Raw genomic sequence first — 22,792 nt, forward strand, 5'->3', positions numbered from 1 at the left:
CAAGGTCTTGAGAAGACAAGGAAAAAAGTAGGCTTTGTTTCATTTTGTTTTGGGGGGTATGTTGTAGGGGTAAGGGGCAGACATGGAAGGACTGCAAGGTGAACAAGAGTACAAAGCCTGATATAAAATTTCCAAAGAATCAATAAAGAATTATGTTAAAAATTAAAATAAAATCAAGACAACACAAAATAAATGTAAAGCTTTTAAAAAAGAGATTCCCCCCCATGAGTAAAAATAATTTAATTCAAATAAGGCAAACTTGAATTTGTCAATGGCATTTGCTATGGACATACTCAGAGGTAACACTTCAGCAATAGAACATGTTCACATGTTACTAAAATATTTGCAGATTCCATAATATCCAAAGTACAGGAAATCTTGATGCACTTTCATTGCCTGTGAAGGTCTGGTAGCATCTCACAGAGATCATGCCTCACAGGTGATTGGCTGAGATTACAACGAGTAATTTTACATTAGTATTTTCAAGTTTACCCATGTAACATTAGACTCACGACCAAGATTAAAGTGAATTAAAGTGTTACGGTATTGGGGCTGGACAGGTGGTTTCAGTAGGCAAGGGCACTTCCTGCTCTTCCGAAGAATGGCAGTTCAGTTCCCAGCACCCTCATCGGGGGCTCCCACCCACAACCCTAGATCCAAGGAGTCTCATATCCTCCTGTGGCCTTCATGGAGACCCACATATATATGGCTGGCACCCACACACATCTCTCTCTCTCTCTCTCTCTCTCTCTCTCTCTCTCTCTCTCTCTCTCTCTCACACACACAGAGAGAGAGACAGAGAGACAGAGAGACAGAGAGAGAGAGAGAGAGAATTGTTTTTAAATGTCACAGTGTCAGGAGAGGACAAATTCTACTGAAATGGAAAACAATGCTGTACATACACTAGAGAGATGTCTGGCTTTCTACCCACAACAGGCATCAGTGGGAACACTGCCAGAAGCAAGGAGAAGAGAGCCCAACTCAGGCAGGTGATCTACAATCAAAAAAAATATATATATATATTTAGACAAATATAGTGTAGAAATCTGTTTTTAGCATCTAACATAATACATGAATGTGAAACTAAAATCAAAACCAGTCTGGTATTTACTATGGAAAGTAACATGTGTTAGTTACTTTTGTAATGACAAAATGTACGGCAGGAAGCAACTTAAAGAAGGAAGAGTTTTCTCTCCTGGTTCTTTCCATCATGGCGGGGTCGGGGGTCATGACAGCGCGAGCCTGAGGCAGCTGGTCACGCGGCAGCGAGTGAGGAGCCGAGAGACACGAAGGCTGTTGCTCACTTTGCCTCCCCTCACAGTCCCAGCGGTGCAGTGGGCCTTTCACCTTGACTGTAGATATTCCCAGAGACGAGCTGGCAGTCAAGACGGCCCAACACAAACATGGTTACCTTACAGAATATTTACTATCTGTTTTGGGTTTGTGTATTGTTAGAAATTTTCATAAATGTGCTTTGGTCAAATTCCCTCCCAAGGTCATGTCCAGTCAATGCTACTTCCCTAGGAAAGCACTGTGTGGATGGGGCAAAGGGTTGAGTGTGGACCCCGAGGCCACTCTGCTGCTCCAGCAGTGCCCAGACTTCCCCCTCAGCTAGGTACTGGCGGCTCCATGAATGCTCCAAACAAGCCAGCTCTGCCTTTACAGCCTTCCTACATCTCCAGCTCACTCTGACAGGAACAGACATAGAAATCAGAGAGACCAACAGTTGATGTCAGCCCTCCCGTCCAAAGGACCTGGCTGTTTATGAGGCTACATTCCACTCCTTCGTCTGAAAAACAATTCTTTGAGCCAAACACATATCAACACAAAGTAATGACCAGTCTGTGCTGTCAGCGTGAGTACTTATACCTTTGCTCGGGCCCATAGCTGAGTGAGAAACGGCCAACCAGCAAACACCATCAGTCCAGCTGTCAGCATGTAGCGGTAGAAGAAACTGAACACCTGGTGATAGATCGCCAAGAAAATGAAGAGTGAGGTCACGTAAGACCAGTATGAAAATGCAAGGCGCCTGGAGATGCAGACTACCCGGGTCCTTACCAGTACTTCAATTCCCAAGATAAAGACAAGCAAGCAGGCAACAACGTGGCTCAGAGGAAAAGTCAACAGGGAGGCAACCAGGTCCTGAATAACTTGATATCTGTTTGAGGAGATGATTTACAAAATGATTACTTCTAATCTGCAAAACATTTTAAAATAAGCAACATAATGCCAAAAATAAAAAGTGCTCAAAGCTGAAAATCCCAGAAATTTCCACTCATAAATTATTTAAAATTTAAGATAAACTGTAGCAATTTGTTTCATGGCTTTGCTTACTTTTATTGGTAGAAAACTGTTAAGTATTTGGGGGGAAATGATGAAAAGCACTTGCTTAGATTCTATAAATATTAACGACAATAAAGTATTCTTTTTTTTACAGTATTAAAGGTTTATTTATTTGTATTGTTTAGGTTCCTTGGATGGTTTGTTCATCATTATTAATCTGCTGTCATATTAAAGGTAAAATTTCTATATACGATGTTGGGAATATACTCACACTCTAACAGCTGACTTTAAGTAAAGTAAGAGAGAAACTTTTTGTTTTGTTTTGTTTTTCGAGACAGGGTTTCTCTGTGTAGTCTTGACTTTCCTGGAACTAACTCTGTAGACCAGGTTGGCCTCACAGAGATCCACCTGCCTCTGCCTCCCAAGAGTAAGGATTAAAGGAATGGACTACCACTGTCTGGCTCAATAGGTCATTCTTGTATGATCTTAGTTTAAACAAAGGTATATGCATTACAAATAAACCAGAAAGAAAAGAAAATGAACCCCAATGTATGCAAACTGAAAGAAATAATGAAAACTCACCTGGATAACCCTGTATCTACCCCTGGGCTCCAGCCACAGTCTGAGTAGTGAAAGTCTTAAGTGAACTTGCTGACTTATTTATTTTCAGTACTGAGAACTAAACCCAGGGCTTTCCACATGCAAGACATCCACCCTGACACTAAGCTAAAACCCCAGTCTTTTCATTTGAACTTTATTTAGTCATTCAGGCTGGCCTCAGAAATGCCAGCTTTTGTGCCCTAGCCTCCTGCAGAGATGGGATTACAGATATGCACCACTACTCCCAGCTTAATTGCACTTTTTAACTGAGCCAAATAACCTTTCCAAACCCAATTTAAGATGTCATTAATTGTACACTAATTGTAATTGAGAATTTATAACCGCCAAAAATGTATTACATACTTGACTACATTTTACATTTCATTACTGAGAAGAAAAACTTTAGCATTTGTAGAACATTAAGTAGGTAATTATAAAAGACCAGTGTCATTGGGTTTATGACCTTTTTCTGATGGAAAACAATGGCTGGTGGATAGAACATTATCACACTACTAAGTAGCTACCTGAGAAAGAAAAGTCAGTACCACAAGCAGAATATCTCTTTTGTTTTCCCCTGTGAATAAGCAAAAAAGCACAAAAGATTAAATGAAGTCATTTTGGAGGGTTTTATTCTAGGAAAAATGGGTTAGATATTCCATTTTTATTTACTTATTGTGTGTGTATATATGTGTGTGGGTGTGTGTCCCACAGTGTGTATGTGGAGGTCAGAGAAGAACCTGCAGGAATCTGTTTGTTCTTTACCATGGGGGCCTTGACCCCTGGAGCTATCTAGCCAGCTTGAAAACTCACTTTTTACGCTTTATTTTCCATGCAACCTATTAAAAGAACGCAATAAAATATAACTGCAAAATCACGTTCCCTTAAATTTTAAATATACATATATTACAATTAAGCTATTTAATAATTCAGAAGAGGTTCTAGTAGAGCAGAATTTTCTTCCTGCTTAGCAAACCTTTTAGAAAATTGTGAAACCACAGAAATGATGTCAAAAACAAAACAAAACGAAACTGTAAGCTAACTAAGTGCCGGGTGGTGGTGGCGCACGCCTTTAATCCCAGCACTCGGGAGGCAGAGGCAGGCGGATCTCTGTGAGTTCGAGGCCAGCCTGGTCTACAGAGTGAGTTCCAAGACAGGCTCTAAACCCTGTCTCGAAAAACCAAAAAAAAAAAAAAAAGAAAAAAAAAGAAAAAGAAAGAAAGAAAGAAAAGAACAGGCTCACTGCTTACTCAAAGCAATACAGGAGAAATCAAAATGTGAGACAAAAGGGATGTTTAATATGCAACATTATGCAGTTATAAACAAAATGAGAGTGTTGGACATCTAAGAGTATTATAGCCATCTTTTGTAATTTATGCCATAGAAATCATGCTGGGGATGTTTAACCACACTGTGAACTTAAAACTGCATTTGTATTAATTAAATAAAATTCACCTTGAGCCAGGAGTCATTGGTTGACAGAAAGTAATCACAGAACATCAGAGGGCATCCGGGAGGGAAAGCCAGAAGCACCAGAAAAAGTGGGGAGGGGTTTTAAGTGGTGTGGCTTTTTCTGTTTTGGCAGCGTGGAAGGACAGGCAGTCTCTATGTCATTTTTTGTGGGTTGGTGACCCAAAGAAAAATTCATCTACAAAACCTAATGCATTTTAAATACAGAATTAACTGCCAGTGAAGTGGAAAACAAGGAAAAAGATACGGTACTTACTCTCTTAGAACTGCATACCATATTGGCACCGGCAGCAAGCAATACACATAGTAAGTCCAGGGACAGGCTTGGATCAGCAGAAAGCATGCCATTAAAACACCAATAGCTACAAAGCTACCTGGCAGAAGACGGTGTGGCTTCTGAAAATGAAACGGAACATCCAAATACATTGAAACCCTCGCTGATTGATAGTTGTTAAGATTTTATAAAGGGAAAAAAATATTTTCTTCCAATGTTTGTTCCACTAGATGATTAATTACAATTCTTTCAAAATGAAAAATCTATCACTTGAGGGTAATAGCATATCTGAAAAGAAACTGGCTATCCTAGAATGGTTACTGTCAAGTAATTCTCAGCTGCAGACTGGCAAATGGTCCTAAAGTTGGTTTGTAAATAACTCATTCAGAACTCTGAACATAGTTGCTCTTAGAAACAATTTTTTAAAATCTTGACTGGCTTCTATGGCTCTCTCACAAGGACCTATTTATCACACAAGAAACCATTCTTCATTTGGAAATAAACTTTCTTTCTATCAAGCTCCAACCTGCCGTGCAGCCCATTTGCCTCCCTCTCCCATTGCTTAAACACAGTTGGACCCTTCAGTCCCATCTACTGTCCTCAGCCATCTGCGAAAGAAGCAACACCCCACATAAGTCCCTAGTGCATACAACAGACTCCCAAGGCCTCTTGGTGCTCTGGGCCGGGTGTAAGTGCAAGGGTCAGGGACACAGGCCAAGAACTGGAAAAGGAGCACGTTTAAGGGAACATAATAATGCTAAAAACTAGAGTTCCAGGGTCTGAAGCGGTGATCACAAAATGATACAAAGTACATTAAGCTCCTTCAGATGATATTGAGTATGCCTAGAGAGAAGAAAGGAATGGGGAGGGGGTACTCTTTTGTAAATGTAGTGAGAATTAAGAGTCTTTTTATGGAAACACACAAATTTAGGGAGAAAGAAGAAAATATTAAATATGTCACATCTCTTTTTGATGTTTTTCTCTACTGGCATAAAATATTATGAAGAAAGAATCAAGGCTAAGTCAGGATATCAATGTAAAAAAGGCTGAAACAGAGCACTGTAGCTAAGAGCTCAGGTTCAAGTTCATAAACTGGCTATGATATTGTGATGGTGATCGTGGTTGTCAACTTTACACACCTGGGAGGAGTGTCAACTGAGGACCTGCTCGTCAGACTGGCTTATGAGCATGTCTGCACAGCATTTTCCTGAGTAACAGCTAATGTGGGAGGGATCAGTCCAAAGTACAAAGCTTTCCCTGACAAAGTTTTGTTCTATCCATAATATGGGGACAATAAATGTATACTAATTCATCAATAATAAGAAATCAGATTCCACAGGGCTTAACAAAGTAACATTATTGCCACTTACTAAATGATGGCTATTATTTTTATTTTTATTCTTTTTTGCATTAGTTTCAGTAATTATAGAATCTCTCAATCGGCAGCACAAGAAATAAAGATGTAAGAGACACCAGTGGAGGTCCCAAAGCAAAATGATGGGGGATATAAGGTCAATTCAAATGGATATGGACAAATATGATCTCTAAAAATCGAAAGGGGCTAGACTACAATTGATTGTAAAAGATTATAACTCACACTATTTTGAAATAAATAATATAATAATAAATGAAAGATAAGATATGAGAGTGTCTAAAAAACATTTAGACTTTCTAGAGTTGATACAATATGGCAGAATTATCTAAGCCATCAATCTCCCTCCATATTATGAGAATCATAACCAACAAAGTTGCAGTGAGATTAAACTTAACAACATTCATAAGGCGAGCATTCAGGGTAAGGTTTACTTGTAAAAGATGGAATGTGTACTGCTCTTGCAGAGGACCCAAGTTCAGATACCAGCACCCATTCTAGATGGCTTACAACCCCCTATAACTCTAGCTACTGAACTGATGTCTCTCCCCTCCATAGGTACCCTCACTCATGTTCAGATATCCTCCTATACACATACATACAGGTAAATAAAAATAATAAGTCTTTAAAAATAAACTCACAACAGGACTTACTTTTTTCCCCATTATAATTATGATGTATTGCCTTTTATTTAAAATATGGCATTTCTTGCAGTATCATATTAGACAGGTAACATATTTTAAGGCTGCCGTTTGTAGTATGATATGCAGTGACCAATATCATGAAGTGTGGCCATGTGTGTTTCTTACCTACTTTAATAGCAAGATTTTCCATGGTAAAATCTGACCATCATATTTCTCTGTAGAATACCTAGCCTTGTTCTATACACTCAATTAATAAGCAAAAACAACTATCAACTATGAATTCTTCACACATTAACAGAAGTATCATATCTTCTTTTCTAACGTTCTGAACAGCGAGAGGAGCAGAAACAAGAGCCCCCACACGCTGTCTGGGAGGCTGTTACCAAGTTCACTCATTCCCGCAGCTCAGTCTCATCTTTTGTGAACAGCAGTTACAGGGCACAGTCAGAGGTCAGGAAGGCAGAATACATTTCAAGGACTCAGTAGAATTCCTAGGTGCATCTCTCCATTACCAAAACATAATCATTTCTGTGTATTTCTCTAACACATAGAAAATAATTCCCTTTACAGTCAACTTCAAATTCTTTGGAATAATTAAAATTACTTGGAAGAAATTATACAAGATGTGTTTCAGAACTGTAAAGAATTGAAATTAAGCAATAATGTTCTTCTCCTTACATTATAGACAAAATATAAAATGGTAAAAGTTACCACTAGAAATGTGGTATAATATAATAATGATTATTATTAAAAATATACTAGCGGAATACATTCCTTTCTAGAGGATTTCGGCATGGTAATAATCATTAGAGAGAATGAGGTTTAGGAAATGGAGGTTGGATACTCTGCCTGGTAAATGATAGTTAGAAATGTACTTTAAGACAAGGAAGTGTTCTAAAGCAATAAAACCCAGTATGTACTATTAGAGTCTAGTTAGAGCAGTGTTTCTCAACCTGTGGGTCAGAACCCTTTGAGGAGTTAATTATAATGACTCTTTCAATGGGGTCACTTAAGATAATCAGAAAGCACAATTTGTAACAGTAGTGAAATTACAGTTATGAAGTAGCAAAGAAAAGAATTTTATGGTTTGGAGTCACCACAACATGACGAACTGTATTAAAGGATCACAGTACCTGTTTAGAAGTTTGACCTCTTCCTTTCATTGAAAGCATAGCAAGCTAGACTTGCATCCTCAAAACAAGGTAAAGAAAACATCCTGGGAATTTACAATATCAGAAAGTTGAAAGAGGAATAAAGTCAGAGAAGCATAAGTATTATATTAATTGTTTAATATTTATTAATTAATTAATATTAAACAATGACTTTATTGTTTGTCTAGCTTTCAATATGAGATAATGATAAATATATGACTTTGTGTTTTTCTGGCTTTTGAGACAGGGTTTCCTGTGTGGCCCAGACTGTCCTGGAACTTGCTGTGTAGAAGAGGATGACCTTGAACTTAGAAATCCACCTGCCCCTGTCTCCTGAGCACTCTGATGAAGGGTGTATGTACCACACCTGGCTTGGAGTGGTTTTCGTTTTTTAAGATTTATTTATTAAGGTGCATGGGTATATGCATGCATGAATTTATGTGTCACTTGTAATCAGATGCCCAGGGACACCAGGGTCCATCAGAATGCCTGCAACTGAAGTTACAGGTGATTGTGTGCCACATGATATGGGATCTAGGAACCAAAATCAGGTCCTCAGCAAGAGCAGTAGGCACTTTTCACCTCTGAGCACTTCTCTGGGCCCTGAGGCAGTTCCTAATGACCTGTCTAGAAATATGTGGAACACTTACAATGAGCAGCGTGACCAATGCACCCTCTTAGCCACCTATAAAACAGATACAACAGAAAACATAGCCAATACAAAAGAAAGCAAAGGACAGACACATCCGTTCACTTACTCTTACATTTACATATTCTATGAACTCACTATACATGATTTGATTCAGTTTTTTAATCCTTATTCCTGGTGACTTTGATACTGTCATCTGAATCTTTGTTACATCGTCCTGACTTACCTTAACTTCCGTCCTAGCACTCCTTGTGAGATTAGAATGAGATTTGAGGATTAACAACGAAGCATAAGACGTCCATCCCACAAAACCAACAGCAACACTGAAGCCCAGAAAGAATCTGTCGTAAGTGTGATAATAGGACAATCCTTTCAATGCGAGATCAATCAACTCCTCACAGAGGGAGACCTAGGGGGACAAAATGTAGGTAGAACTTGCAGTGAAACAATGGAAGTCAAGTTTCCCAAACCCAGGAAAACTGGCGTTCCACAGAATCAAACCACTAAGCGTGAGTAACTGAAACTACAGATGGGAAGATTAGGAATGGATTTCAACTGTGAGGCTCTCGTTGCAAAACATGAAGAAACAAAAGTCTCAAAATAAAAGAGATTTTTCAATTTGGTAAAATAGGGCATTTTAATGGAAATTGTCTGTAATCTATACCGTGTTTGAAAGTATTCATTGTGCAGAAATGGTTCTCAGATGACACATACAGGAAACGAAGGTTCTTTAGCATTAGACCAAATAAAGGAAATGCCTGTATGTATATACACGTGTAAACATGTGTGCATATGCATTATATTTTACTTTCATATCATATTATGGAAATCTACTATAAAATATCACCAAAATTACAAAATATTAGAAAAGAATACTAGCTTAGTATATAGTTTAATGGTAGAGTGCTTCCCTAGCATATGAGAAGCCCTGGGTTCAAATACTACCAAAGGAAGTCTAAAATTTAAAGTTATAATTAAAAAATTATAAAATAGCAGGAAGTAGCCTGGAAAACTACTCCCACATTCCCCAAAAATAGAATATGGATGTTTGTCTTTGTTTGGAGTATTGGTTATAAGTTGTATGGATAATAGTCAGGAAGAAAGCTAAACAAAGAAGATTAGATTTAGAGCTTCTGTTTTGAAAAAGGGGGCTGGCACACGCCTTTAATCCCAGCTCTTGGGGTGTCAGAGACAGGAGGATCTCTGTGAGTTTCAGGTCACTCTGGTCTATAAGAGCTAGTTCCAGGACAGGCTCCAGAGTTACAAAGAAACCTTGTCTCAAAAAAACGAAACAAAACCAAAAAGAGATATATGTGTGTGTGTATGTATACCTTTTGTCATAATATTAATGGTCATATAGGGTACCAACAAATTTGAAAAAAAGGCTTAATCTAGTTTCCCCTACATGATTTTGGGTTTGTGTCTCTGTCAGGTGAGCAGGAATTAAGTTTTTGTATTCTGGATGTACTTAATAAGTGTGTTCCTTTAACTTCTCCATGATCTGTTGCATATGGCATTTAAAATGTTTTAAATTTTCTACAGTGAACCATGAACATTCCTAACAGTGACCTCTGAAGTCTCTAAAAGTTTATTGGGCCTCACAACAATGAATGCACCTGGACTGTGGTAACACATCTAAGTTGACTAATAGAACTCAAAGATAAGCTTTGGACTATCAACTGCTCAGGACAGTTTCAAGGTTAGCTGTGATGGTTCAGTCTCATTGCTATACCAGCCCTACACTTTCCCATTACACAGAGACTGTCAACAAATGACACAGCTACCTCTCCCAGGACTTGACCAGTATTTCAATTTTATCAGGGTTTCCTAGATATGCTGTCACCCTCCAGACAGAAGGATGCAATCTAGAGAACACGACAGCCACATTCCCAAGTGGTGGGGTAGATGGTTTTCGGTCATTCAGTGGGTTATGGATATTACCACTTGGGGTTGGTAACAGTTGTTATTAGTAATGGTCAGGAAAAAAAAAAGCTGAACAAAGAACACTAGATTCAGGGATCTCATTCTGAACAGAAAAAAGAGGGATATAGAAATGATAAGGTAGATTAATGAATCTACTTTTAAACCAAAAAATCAACTACTACTCTTAAATATCTTATATTGGTACAGATTTTTATATAATGATATAAATTTGAGGTTATTTTTGTTATACTGTATATATGTTTCTACTCTTGTTTAAGATATTTTGTATATTGATACAAATTTAAGGCTATTTTTGTTAGAACATACTGAACATACATTTCTGCTCTGGCTTAAGGTATTGTATCTATGCAGCTCATTTAACAATGTAATATAAATTTCTAGTCCTTGAAAGTTATTATTACAAACTATTTAGGATAAAAAAATGCAGGTTAGTAGTTAGTCACCTATTACAGTCAAACTTATAGTCATGTCATGTTTTCAAGGTCAAACAGAGATATATTTTAGATAGATAGGTAGTCTTCAAATACTTGAGAGGTCTACAGAATATGGGAACATTTCAGATGTTTTAATAATGGATTTTTATGGCAGTGAGACATGTCTCTTCCTGGCAGCACCAATCTACTTCAAAGAAGATAATGGGCATCAAAGAAATTCCATATGGAGTTTATTTTCCTTGTGGCAAAGTAAGCTACCAGGCAAGAAACTGTCCTTGCCTTGACTGCTGATAGAATGCTGTCCAAATTGGACAAGCAGAACACAAAAGAAAGTGACTGCAGAACTTTGCCAAGACAAGGTGAGACAGTCCTTCAAAATTCCTGCTTCACAGAAACGTCTTGGATCCCCACATTACAGAGGAACTGTGGATGACTGTTCCGCAGTTGGCGCTTCTGTCGTTTCTTAGCTTTGGAAGTTGTTTGCTCTCCTCAGGTAATATTTTTCCTTCTCAGGTCTCTGATGGACTTGAATACTAGATAGTTATAGCTATAGTTTTCTTTGTTACCAATTTCTGAAAAGAAACTCACAAAAGAGGTGTTAAGTTTATAAAATTGAAAGACATAGAAAAAAGGTTTGGGGTTGGTAATGCAAGTTAGGATACAATGTGAATTAGGCAGAAAAAATTCTGGACTCACCAAAATAGGATAGATAATGGAATATTTTCTCTGAAATTGTCAAATGCAAATATACTAGACATTGTTAATGTAATTCTTACCTGTATATATTTGAATATAATCATCATACTTATTATATATAGTTTTACTATGTTACTTAAAATATTTTTATTTAGACAAAAAGGGGAAATGTGTGATGTTTGATTGCATTCTGACAATAAAGTTTGCTCTGAGTTGCTGTAGGATAATGCTCTTGTACCCTGTAAAGATTTGTCACTTCTATTGGTTTAATAAAACATCAATTATCCAGTAACCAGGCAAGAAGTATAGGAGGGTTGACCAGAGTAGGAGAATTCTGGGAAGAGGAAAAGTTCAGTCTGCAGTCATCACCCAGACACAGAAGAAGCAAGACAAGAATACCTCACAGATAAAAGGTACTAAGCTACGTGGCTAACACAGACAAGAATTATGGGTTAATGTAAGTTATAAAAGTTAATAAGAAGCCTGAGCTAATATGCCAATCAGTTTATAATTAAGGTAGACCTCTGTGTATTTCTTTGGGACTGAATGACTACAGGACCAGAGGAAAGGCTCAGTCTGCAGTCACCAGCCATATGGAAAGTAGGCAAGATGAGAATGCCTTATTGAGTAAGGTACCAAGCCACAAGGCTAAACACAGATAAAAATTATGGGTTAATTTAAGGTGTAAGACTTAGCTAATAATAAGCCTGAGGTAACAGGCAAACCAGTTTATAATTAATATAAACCTCTGTGTGTTTTGTTGGGACTGAATGGCTATGGGACTGGGCAGGACAGAAACTTCCATCTACATTGAGTCAGAGGGCAGAGTTAACCACTAGTTTACCAAAATTAACCATAGAGGTCTTGGATTGGGGACAAATAGGAGACAGGAAGTTCTTGATGGAGGAATGGAAGAAAAAGAAAATCACTGGTGGCTTCTCCACTTCTCTGATCATTCAGGTTCTCACCCTGATATATGACACCCGATTCTTTATTAATAGAGAATAATTAGATAAATGCTTCAGTGTGATAGTGTAAATGGCAAATGTGGTGGTGGTGCTCTGCACCCTCAAAAGGGGATGATGGTTACTTGAAATTTGTTTTTTTAATTGGAAAAAACAAACAACAAACAAACAAAAACAGCAATACAGTTCCTTTCTAAAGCCAAACTAGAAAACTGCAGTCACAGACTGCCTGAAATAAGAAGCATGTCTAAGGCTAAAGGCTCCTCAGGAAATCTCCAGTCTGCCTGATGTGCCCATATACTTACTACTTCATCAAATTTTTCTTGATTTATATAAGACCTTGCTTTTCTTAAAATATCCAGCTGCTGAGAATCAGAGAGCAACCTATAGAAGGAAAAAATAGTTTTAGTGTTTCCTCATTTGGTTTCTATCATTTCATAATTTTATACTCATTTGAAAATAAGATAGTAAAAATTGAGAAAACAAAATAAAACCAAATAAAAATGGAAAAAAAAGAGAAAACATTAGATAAAAGTATATAGTTGCTAGCTATCTGAATGCCTCCAAGAAAAAGATTATAGCATCCCAAATAGCCTTTTATTTTTAATTTTTTTTGGTAGTGCTAGGAATCAAACAGAAAGCCTTAGATATGATAAGCAATAGCCCCGCTGATGAGTTATATTCCAATCCATTACACAAAGCTTTAAACACTAAGTACATTCATGAAAACTATATAAAATCATCATTCTAAGGAAATTTAAGGCCATAACAAAGAAATTCTTACTAAGTCAAGGTAATTACTAGACTACTGAGTTTCATCACTAAGCCTTCCTGTGTGTATACTAGTCACAAAGATAGGGCAGCATGGTAACTCATCAAGTGTGCTTTTTATGCCTTATCAAAACAGGGGCTAAGAATCCATATTAAACCAGGAGAGCCTAACCAACAAAAGGAGTTAATGAATAATTTGAACCTATTCAGCATTTTTGCACTATAATGTATTCAGAGAAACAAGACAGAATAGAGAATAACTCAAAGCTATATAAGCCCAAAGGCATTATTAACATTACAGAAAGCAACAAATATCATCAGAACAATCACCTTTATAAAATTAATAAGTATGTCTAAATGCAAATTTGAATACATATTGCTGAACTAAGTCTCCATTCCTAACATGAGTATGATCAAATCTTGACAATGCATAAAAAGTTACTGAAGGCACTGAAAGTTGCATGACATATGACAAAGACTAGGACAACTGTATATGGTCCACATACCATAATCATTTGTCTTCTTCCTAGTTAGTCATTTCCCAACTCTGATGAAAAGTAAATCTTTTAAATAATTTGAGGTGGGACAGTCTGAAGTTCATTTTAGAACTTGAGACTCTTTTCTAGAAAATACACATAATTTTAAACCTTGCATGTTTTTCCAAAAATATTCATGAACCACAGAAGACTACCTATAAAATTTCTTGAAATCTATAGGAATCTATAAATCTTGAAATCTATAGGAATTGGGTTGAGGGGCTGAAGAGATGATCAGGGTTAAGAGACTTGCTGCTCTTCCAGAGGACCTGAGTTCAGCTCCCAGCATCCACGTCAGGTGGCTTGCAAGTACCTGTAACTGCAACTCTGGGGATCCAATGTTCTGGCCTCCACAGGTGATGGAGCGAGGTCATCGGTTAAAAAATAAGGAAACTGCTTGGCCCTCATAGGTTAGAACATAGGTGGGTGGAGTAAACAGAACAGAATGCTGGGAGGAAGAGGAAGTGAGCTCAGACTCGATAGCTCTCCTCTCTGGGGCAGATGCGATGAAGCTCCAACCCAGGATGGACGTAGGCTAGAATCTTCCCGGTAAGCGCACCTTGGGGTGCTACACACATTATTAGAAATGGGCTAGTCCAGGTGCGAGAGTTAGCCGAGAAGAGGCTAGATATAATGGGCCAAGCAGTGTTTAAAAGAATACAGTTTATGCCGGGCGGTGGTGGCGCACGCCTTTAATCCCAGCACTCGGGAGGCAGAGGCAGGCGGATCTCTGTGAGTTCGAGGCCAGCCTGGTCTACAGAGGGAGTTCCAGGATAGGCTCCAAAGCTACAGAGAAACCCTGTCTCGAAAAACCAAAAAAAAAAAAAAAAAAAAAAGAATACAGTTTATGTGTTGTTATTTTGGGGCGTAAGCTAGCCAGACGACTAGGAGCTGGGGCGGCAGGAACACAGCCCACAGCTCCCACTACACACAGGCACTGAACTCACATGCACACATAAACACACACATACACACACACACACTGACACAATTAAAACTAATACAAATAAACTTAAAAGAAAAAACAATCTGTTCCGATTTTAAGATCTCTCAGCTCATTCAACTGAAAAGAATCCATCAAGGGCTCTCATGTTTCTGATTGCAGAAGAACCCACCATCCTCCCATCCTCACCCTCCACAGAATTTAATTTGTAAAGAAAAGGTGTCACATGCAGGAATAGAAAGAAAGTGAAAAATGTTACTTTAAAATGTCACTTTGGTCCATTTTTCTATGCTTTTGAAACCAAACATTTGGAATGTTTTCCTGGAAGCCTTGAATTACTGAGCCAAGAGCGCAGGCAGTACTGAATTTGCCAAAGAAAAGCCTTCCTTATAGCTGACCTTTTTTTCTTGCTCTGATCTACTCTGATGGCAAATACTTGGTGTAGGAGGTCATTCTGTATTTGTGTTGCTTTCATTGGTTAATAAAGAAACTGCTTTGGGCCTGTTGATAGGGAAGAACTTAGGAAGGCGGAGAAGACAGAACTGAGTGCGGGGAGGAAGAAAGCATCGAGAGAGATCGGCCATGGAGCTGCCAGGTCAGACATGCTGAATCTTTACCGGTAAGCCACGACATCATGGTGATATACAGATTATTAGAAATGGGTTAAATCAAGATGTGAGAGTTAGCCAACAGGAGGCTAGAGCTAATGGGCCAAGCAGTAATTTAATTAATACAATTTCTGTGTGGTTATTTCATGTGTAAGCTAGCCAGGCAGCTGGGACCAAAAGCAGACCCTCTCTCCTTAACAAATACTGACTGCCTTCACCAACTTCCTCACAATTAATATGACTTCTTTGATCTACTTCTTCAATTATAAGATCTAAGCTCCCTACACTACTTCTAATCCTCTTAATTACTCGTGATTCCAGACACACACCATTTTTCATCTGTCATCTATCTTGCACTTGTCCATAAAGATCTTTAAGCTTTCTAAAATCAAATCTTTATGGCCCATTCCAAAACTTTCCTCACACCATTACCACTTTACTGTGGGTTAATAACCAGTTTATTCACATTCAGTTACATCTTAACCTCATGTGGATCAAGATAATGTCTTATACGTCCATTAAACTTCACCATAATACTTAGCAAAGTACTAACACACAGAATGAATCAATAAATCTTAATGGGTAAGATTAAATTCTATCAGATTCTATCAAAAAGCTTGTTATAGTAAGTATCACATGCCTTTAGCTCTCAGGGGGCAAATGATCTCAGGTTTGGGACCATCCTCAGCTTCACATTCGGGATCAGACATGAATGAGTCACAGAGTTGAGACTCAGGCATGTTCGTTTGGTTTGTTTAGCTTTGTTTATAAAGCTATTAAAATGCTGTAGGCCTTTAAGTAGGAAAGAATGAAAGAATGGTATAGTTATACTGTCATTCTAAAAAGACTAAGGATCTGATAAATTAAGTTTAAAAAGATGAAAATTAAAAAGAATGAGAGAAACATTTTGAAGAAGTATCTGTGGTTTATTACAGTATGTGAGGGACACTTGAGTAAAGACACAGGAGTAGGGAAGGACAACATATGTTTAGAAATATCAAAAGTGTGTGGCATGTTCAAGCTATGGTTTATCTGGATGGTCAGCATGTAGAGCTACCTGAGACTGCAGTTCTCAACCTGTGGGTCATGACCCCTTTTGGGGTGCATATAAGATATCTTGTATATCAATATTTATAATTCATAACTAGCAAAATTACAGTTATGACCTAACAGCAAAATAATTTTATGGTTGGGGGTCACCACAAGTACTATAGAGTTCCAGCATTAGGAAGACTGAGCACCATTGATCTAAGACATAAAATCTGGGTGTACCCAAAGAGTATTTAATGAGGGTGAAGGTCTTCCCTCAAAGTGAATGGTACCTTCCAATGTATGTCAGAGACATAAAGAAAAGAAGCAATGTCACATGCCTTGCTTTTTATTTCTCAGGAATCATGATTACTGCCATTGCCACTGCTGTCCTCTGCTCAGCCAAGCTCCAGCTCCTACCACATGCCAATAACTCTCCAGAGTTTCTAAGCTTCCTTAGAGACGGGATTGGAAATGCTGAGACCTCCAGTTTCATGGACTAAGCAGATAAGGGGTATCTTTGCCTCTCCACTATGGAAACTACCACTAATGAGACTCTCCAGCCCACATTGGTAAGCCAGTCTATCAAATCCTGCTTAATAGTCTATGTGTTCTCTAGAGGAACAGAACCTATATAATACAGAACAGAACAGTACCTAATATACTATAGGATCCATTGAAATAATATTCTACATATATGCCATATATGGAAAGGCATAACAAGCTACAACTTTCCTTAGAGAAAATTACTAAGATTGGAACACTAGGCAGAAAAGGAGACATTTTTATCTTTGGTTTTATACTTTGAAATGTGTGCATATGCTATTTTTCTCCTTAACATTTTCCTAACAAGATTAAATAAAATCCTTAAAATGATGAATTTAACCATAGCTTCAGGGTGTCAGTGAGTTTTGGAATATCAGTATAGCCACCAGAAACAAGAAAGTGTGGTAAATTTTAAATTAAATTAAAATTCAATTTATAAGCGCAAAGACAATCAAAAACAAAAGGGCTAAGAGCCTAGAGAGATGGAAAGCAAAGAAAAAAGAGAACTTTCTACAAGTGTAAGTCTTATGAAAACATTTCTATTTTGGGGACAAGGCAAGAAGCTGAGAGTTTAATGTACAGACACTGCCAAACATAAAACAAAATCTGTGGGGATATCAGCAATTATATGAGGCTAGAGAGGTAAAAAAATTATAAAACTCATATATATGTATTATGTATGGGAGTTTGGCCAGCATGTGTGTATGTTCACCATATGTGTAGTGCTCACACAGGCCAGCAGACGGTGTCAGATCTCCTGGAAGCAGGGTTGTACATAGTTGTGAGCTGCCACTGGAAAATGGACCCAGGTTCTATGGAAAAGCAACCAGTGTTCTTAATGCCTGAGCCATTTCTCCAGACCCAAGAAAGACTTAGACTATACTCTCCTAAAACAAATTCTGAGGTACAATTTCAAGAAAAGTAAAACAAACAAACAAACAAACAAAAAACAGGAGCTTTCATAAGAAACACTACATAGCACACCACAGGATATGACACAATTTGGAAAACTATTTATTTATTTATTTATTTATTTATTTATTTTTGGTTTTTCGAGACAGGGTTTCTCTGTGGCTTTGGAGCCTGTTCTGGAACTAGCTCTGTAGACCAGGCTGGTCTCGAACTCACAGAGATCCGCCTGCCTCTGCCTCCTGAGTGCTGGGATTAAAGGCTCGGAAAACTCATTTTTTAAAAAAAGAGGGGGCAAAGGTCCTGGTGACAGGGAGGGACAAGGAGGGCCATTTGTGGAGACAGGAAAGAATTTACTTAAGAGCAAGGTCCATAAGAAGCCATGAGCGCCACCAGTGCTAGGATGCACACAGGGTGAGAACTGATTCTCAGGAGTCAGTGGGAGGAAAGCTACAGATAAGAACCCAAACTTGCAAGCAGGGCACACTGCAGCAGCAGAAACAAACCAGAGGTCAGTGGCAACATGGAGTTGGGACACAGCCTCTAGTCAGCCATCACTCTTTGTGCCTCCCCGAATATAAAGCCTCCTGAACCCAGGGTTTTTAAATCCAGGCTTACCACCCCCAAAAAAAGACAGTAAAACCACACTCACAAATGGCATCATCGCTGGTACTATATTCAGTGTGCAAAAACTAATCAAGCCATGGTTTAATTTTTATGGTTTGGACAAATGTACCTCCCCTGAAAGGTTACTGTGGTAAAGATTTGGTTGCAATATGGCATATCTATGAAGAAGTGACTGAATCTTGAGGGTACTAACTTCATCAGTGCCACTCATAAGTTCATAAATAAATAGGAAACTAGGAGGTAAAGCCTAGTTAGACAAAGCAGGTCACTAGAATTACGCATTTGAAAGATATTTGTCCTGAGCTCCTTAGTCATTGTCATGCTTAAATATTCTCATTCTTTCTCTCTCCTTCTCCTTCCCTCCTGGTCACCAAGAAATAACATCTCTGCTCCACCATGCTAGCAGGTCATGAGCTGAACCCTCTAACACTGCGAGCCTTTCCATTGTTTCTCTAGTAATTCAACACCATGACAAAAAGGCTGGCAGACACAGGAACTGAGGTGAAGGACAGAGGAAATGGGAGTCTTATCCTTCAGAGGGGAACTACTATAGCTGCTATTTTGAGTTAACGGAGCTACGAGTTGTGTACTTTTCTTGGCACATATTAACTTATTTTACAATTTTAACAACTTTCAAACATGTACGATAGAGGAAGGAGTATTCATGGAAGGAAAGAGATGGAAAGATTCTCTGTGTGACTCGCTACATGTTGGGGCTGACTCAACACAGGTCTCCTGCTGTTATGACCTCAGAGTCAGCTCTTCTATCTGCCTCAGGTATTGAAGAGGGGTGGGGAGAAGGGGGATGACTCTCCCTTAGCCATGCCACCATATGGCAGATGAGAAATGGGGACAGCTCTCCCCACTGCATCGGTGCTGGCACACCCACACCTCCACCATCAAGGTCAGTTCCACTGTGATGCCCAGGCAAGGTACAGGGTTCACTTTCCCAAGTGCTGCAGCTGGTAAGGGGAAGGGCAATCTTCCTTGGTGGGAGTCCCCGCTGTGCTTTGCTTGTATTGGTTAATGAATAAAGAAACTTCTTTGCCCTAACAGGGCAGAATTTAGGTAGGCAGAGAAGACAGAACTGATTGCTGGGAGGAAGAAAGCAGAGTCAGAGAGACACCATGGAGCTACCAGAATCAGACATGCCGAATCTTTCCTGGTAAGCCTCTGCCACATGGTGATACATAGATTAATAGAAATGGAATAAACTAAGGTGTAAGAGTTAGCCAATAAGATGCTAATTGGCCAAGCAGTGATTTAATGAACACAGTTTCTATGTGGTTATTCCGGGGCTAAGCTAGCTGGGCAGCAGGGATGAACAAGCGGCCTTCTCCCTTGCAACAATTAGTGCCAACATGATGGACTAAATTCACTTAAAAACCTGAGAGAGCTTAATTTTAAACAAAAAAAAAAATTACAAGGTTTAACACAGCTTTTTGCTGTTTGCTAGTGGCATGCCACAGCTCCTTTAAGAGAGTTTTTCCTGACTTAGCCATGGCAAAAGGAAAAAAAGTCGAGCAGTTTTAAAATGCCAGCTTTCTGGGCTATGCTACTAGTGAGGCCTCTGGCTCTTGCGGGAGACAGAGCATTTGGATGAGGTTTGTGAGTAAAGCGCTACAGCTTGCTTGAAATGTGGACTCTCTGTGTGCCTGGAAGTGGGACGGTGTGTGCCGCTCAGAAGCACAAGCAGCTCAGGGGCACAAGTGGCTCTGTCATGCTGGACAGTGCAGAGCTCCAAGCAGGAACTACCGTATTTATCATAGTAACAGCTTAAGTGTTAGACTGGGCAGGAAAACAGGTGCTATCATATTACCCCACTAATGGCGCAACTTAAGTTTTTAAGAAGCTCTTAACATTGTAAGAAGTGTAGACAGTAAAGAATTACAGGTTCGCAATAGGACAAATTCAGATATAAACGACCTCTAAATGGGTCACAGTGTTGGATAAATGTATGTAGGCTTGGGAGAGAGAAGGAAAAGAGTTTAGAAAGTCATAAAATAAAGTTAATGAGGTCATATGGGTATCTGTGGTCTGTGCTGCTGCTGAGGGTCATGTCTCACAGAGGGCTGTATTGATGTCTGTGGTTTGTGTTACCACAAAAGGCCATGCAGATATCAATGGTCTGTGTGCTGCCACCTGAAGCCATGTTGATAACAGGGGGCTGTGCTATAAATGGAGGCCATACTGATGTTCATGATCCATGCTGCTGCCAAAGGCCATGTCTGAGTCCATGGTTCTATTGGAGCTGGGGGCTGTACTGATGTATGACTGAGGGCCATGTAGATGTCCGTGGGCCATGCTGCCAATGGGGACCATGCTGATGTGAATGGCTGTGCTGCCCCGAGGGCCATGATGATGTCTATGGCCCGTGTAGTTAAGGGCCATGCTGACGTCTATAGTCTGTACAGCCACCAGAGACCATGTGGATATCCGTGGTCGGTGCTGTTACCAGAAACCATATAAAAGTCTAAGGAGAGACAGCTTTTGGGGTTCAGCCCCAAGACACTCTTCAGGGTTCAGCATAAAGGCAACTGCAAGCAAAAAGGACTTTTTCTGAGAGTGAACGAACTCTCTCACACAAGCTTTTCGGAATCTCTTTATTGTTCTGCTTCTATTCTAGTTTTCCTGCCCTGCTACTAATTCCTCCTAGCTGCTGCTTCTAGCTTCTTCTTCCCTAGCCTAAAAACTCTTCTTACAGAAGCCTTGAGGCAATAAAAAAAATTACAGGAGTTGCCTCTCATTGGTCAAAAGCACATTCTTAGAGTAAGCGATAGGGAAATGAGCCATTGCCATGGCAACACAAGTTTCCAAGGTTCCAGGAGTGAGACCATGACCCGATTTGGTGGGGGGGCAGAGTCCCATTGACAAACCTTGAGACACAGGTCTACTGTTAGCAGACTGGAAGCAAAGAACTGAAGAGCTGACGTGCTTTTCTTTGGGTGCTTTGTGTTGCGACTCTGCCCTTGTGTGGAGTTGTAAGGTTTTAACCTTGTGACCTAGTTACAGAAAGCCTTCACTCTAGTTTGGACGTGCTCTGAGGTGAAGGTGAGCTGTGTGCAGTTAATCTGAGCAAAATGACAAAGCAGGTTTTTAAGTGTTTTCAATTCTTGTGGGACAAATAGATCTAGTAATAAAGCATGTTCCAGTACATGTTCTACATATCAAAACTATAAAGATGAATAAAAAGTCATCTTCTGAGCACCTACAGATGCATGTGTCCTTAATATTGAGATGTAATCATGAGATTACATACACACATTAATGCATGTGGAGATATCATAGCTGTTAATTGCACAAGCAAAATTACAGATGGAAGCAGCAGTTTTCAGAGTTAGGCTCCCCACAGCTCATGAGAGCCGCTCCTGACAGAAGTGCACGACCGGTGCTCCTGTTGACAGTGACGTGCAAGGAAGCTACTTCTGCAGCAGTACTGGTGACTGCAGTCGCAAAGCTGAGACACAGGGACACAGACGGCTTCTGTGACAGCCCTGTCTCCACCGCACCAGAAACAGTACCAGCCTAGACAGAAACTAATCGAGGAGCACTCTAAAAGTGTGGTAAGGATGCTGAAGCAGAGCTCTCCATAACTGAAGGCTTCTGGCGGGGCTGCAAGTAATGAAGGGCCTCGCTCCAGTATGGTCAACAAAAATTGGACTTGTCTTCTCTTTCTTCTTCTCCTCCCATTTTTCTTTTCTTTTGAGATGGGGGTTTCTCAGTGTAGCCCTGGCTGTATTTGAACTCAGAGATCCACCTGCCTCTGCCTCAAAAGTGCTGGGATTAAAGGAGTATGCCATAATTGCTCAGTCACCTTCTTCTTCTTTGTTGGGAGAGGTCACAAGGATGGGGTATAGGCATTGGAGAACTGGGAAGATTAGGGTTTGTGATATGAAATTCCCAAACAATAAAAATATTTTTTAAAAGATGGACTTCAGTTTTAAAGAGAAAATAGTGTACCTTGTAAATGATTAGTAAAGCATATTGGTGATGTAAAGAAAGGCTCCTCAAAAAAACAGTGTATAAATGTAACCTGAGTGAGGAATTTCCATATTTATGAGCCCAAGGAAGCAAATATGTAAAAACAAAGTAATACCATGTTAGAGAAAAACACATTGAACTTTTTTTTTTTTTTTGAGTTTTCGAGACAGGGTTTCTCCGTAGCTTTTTGGTTCCTGTCCTGGAACTAGCTCTTGTAGACCAGGCTGGCCTCGAACTCACAGAGATCCGCCTGCCTCTGCCTCCCGAGTGCTGGGATTAAAGGCGTGCGCCGCCATCACCCGGCTCACATTGAATTTTTTAAATAAAATTTATATTTTTAAAATTTTCACGATGAATTTCAAA

The 22,792-nt window shown here is 39.3% G+C and overlaps 1 protein-coding gene across 3 annotated transcripts in view; it reads right to left on the reverse strand.

Moving 5' to 3' along the window:
• Pign (phosphatidylinositol glycan anchor biosynthesis class N) overlaps positions 1-22,792 on the reverse strand; it is a 122,331-nt gene that overhangs the window by 46,209 nt on the left and 53,330 nt on the right. For all 3 annotated transcript variants that reach the window (XM_057770079.1, XM_057770080.1, XM_057770081.1), the window contains 6 exons: positions 12,785-12,863; positions 8,667-8,849; positions 4,607-4,746; positions 2,059-2,158; positions 1,870-1,962; positions 903-994 (listed from right to left, as the gene is read on the reverse strand). In XM_057770079.1, the coding sequence (XP_057626062.1) occupies positions 903-994; positions 1,870-1,962; positions 2,059-2,158; positions 4,607-4,746; positions 8,667-8,849; positions 12,785-12,863 (687 nt within the window). The remainder of the gene's footprint in view (positions 1-902; positions 995-1,869; positions 1,963-2,058; positions 2,159-4,606; positions 4,747-8,666; positions 8,850-12,784; positions 12,864-22,792) is intronic.

The sequence above is a fragment of the Chionomys nivalis genome, chromosome 5, assembly GCF_950005125.1.
Source record: "Chionomys nivalis chromosome 5, mChiNiv1.1, whole genome shotgun sequence".
NCBI lineage: Eukaryota > Metazoa > Chordata > Mammalia > Rodentia > Cricetidae > Chionomys > Chionomys nivalis.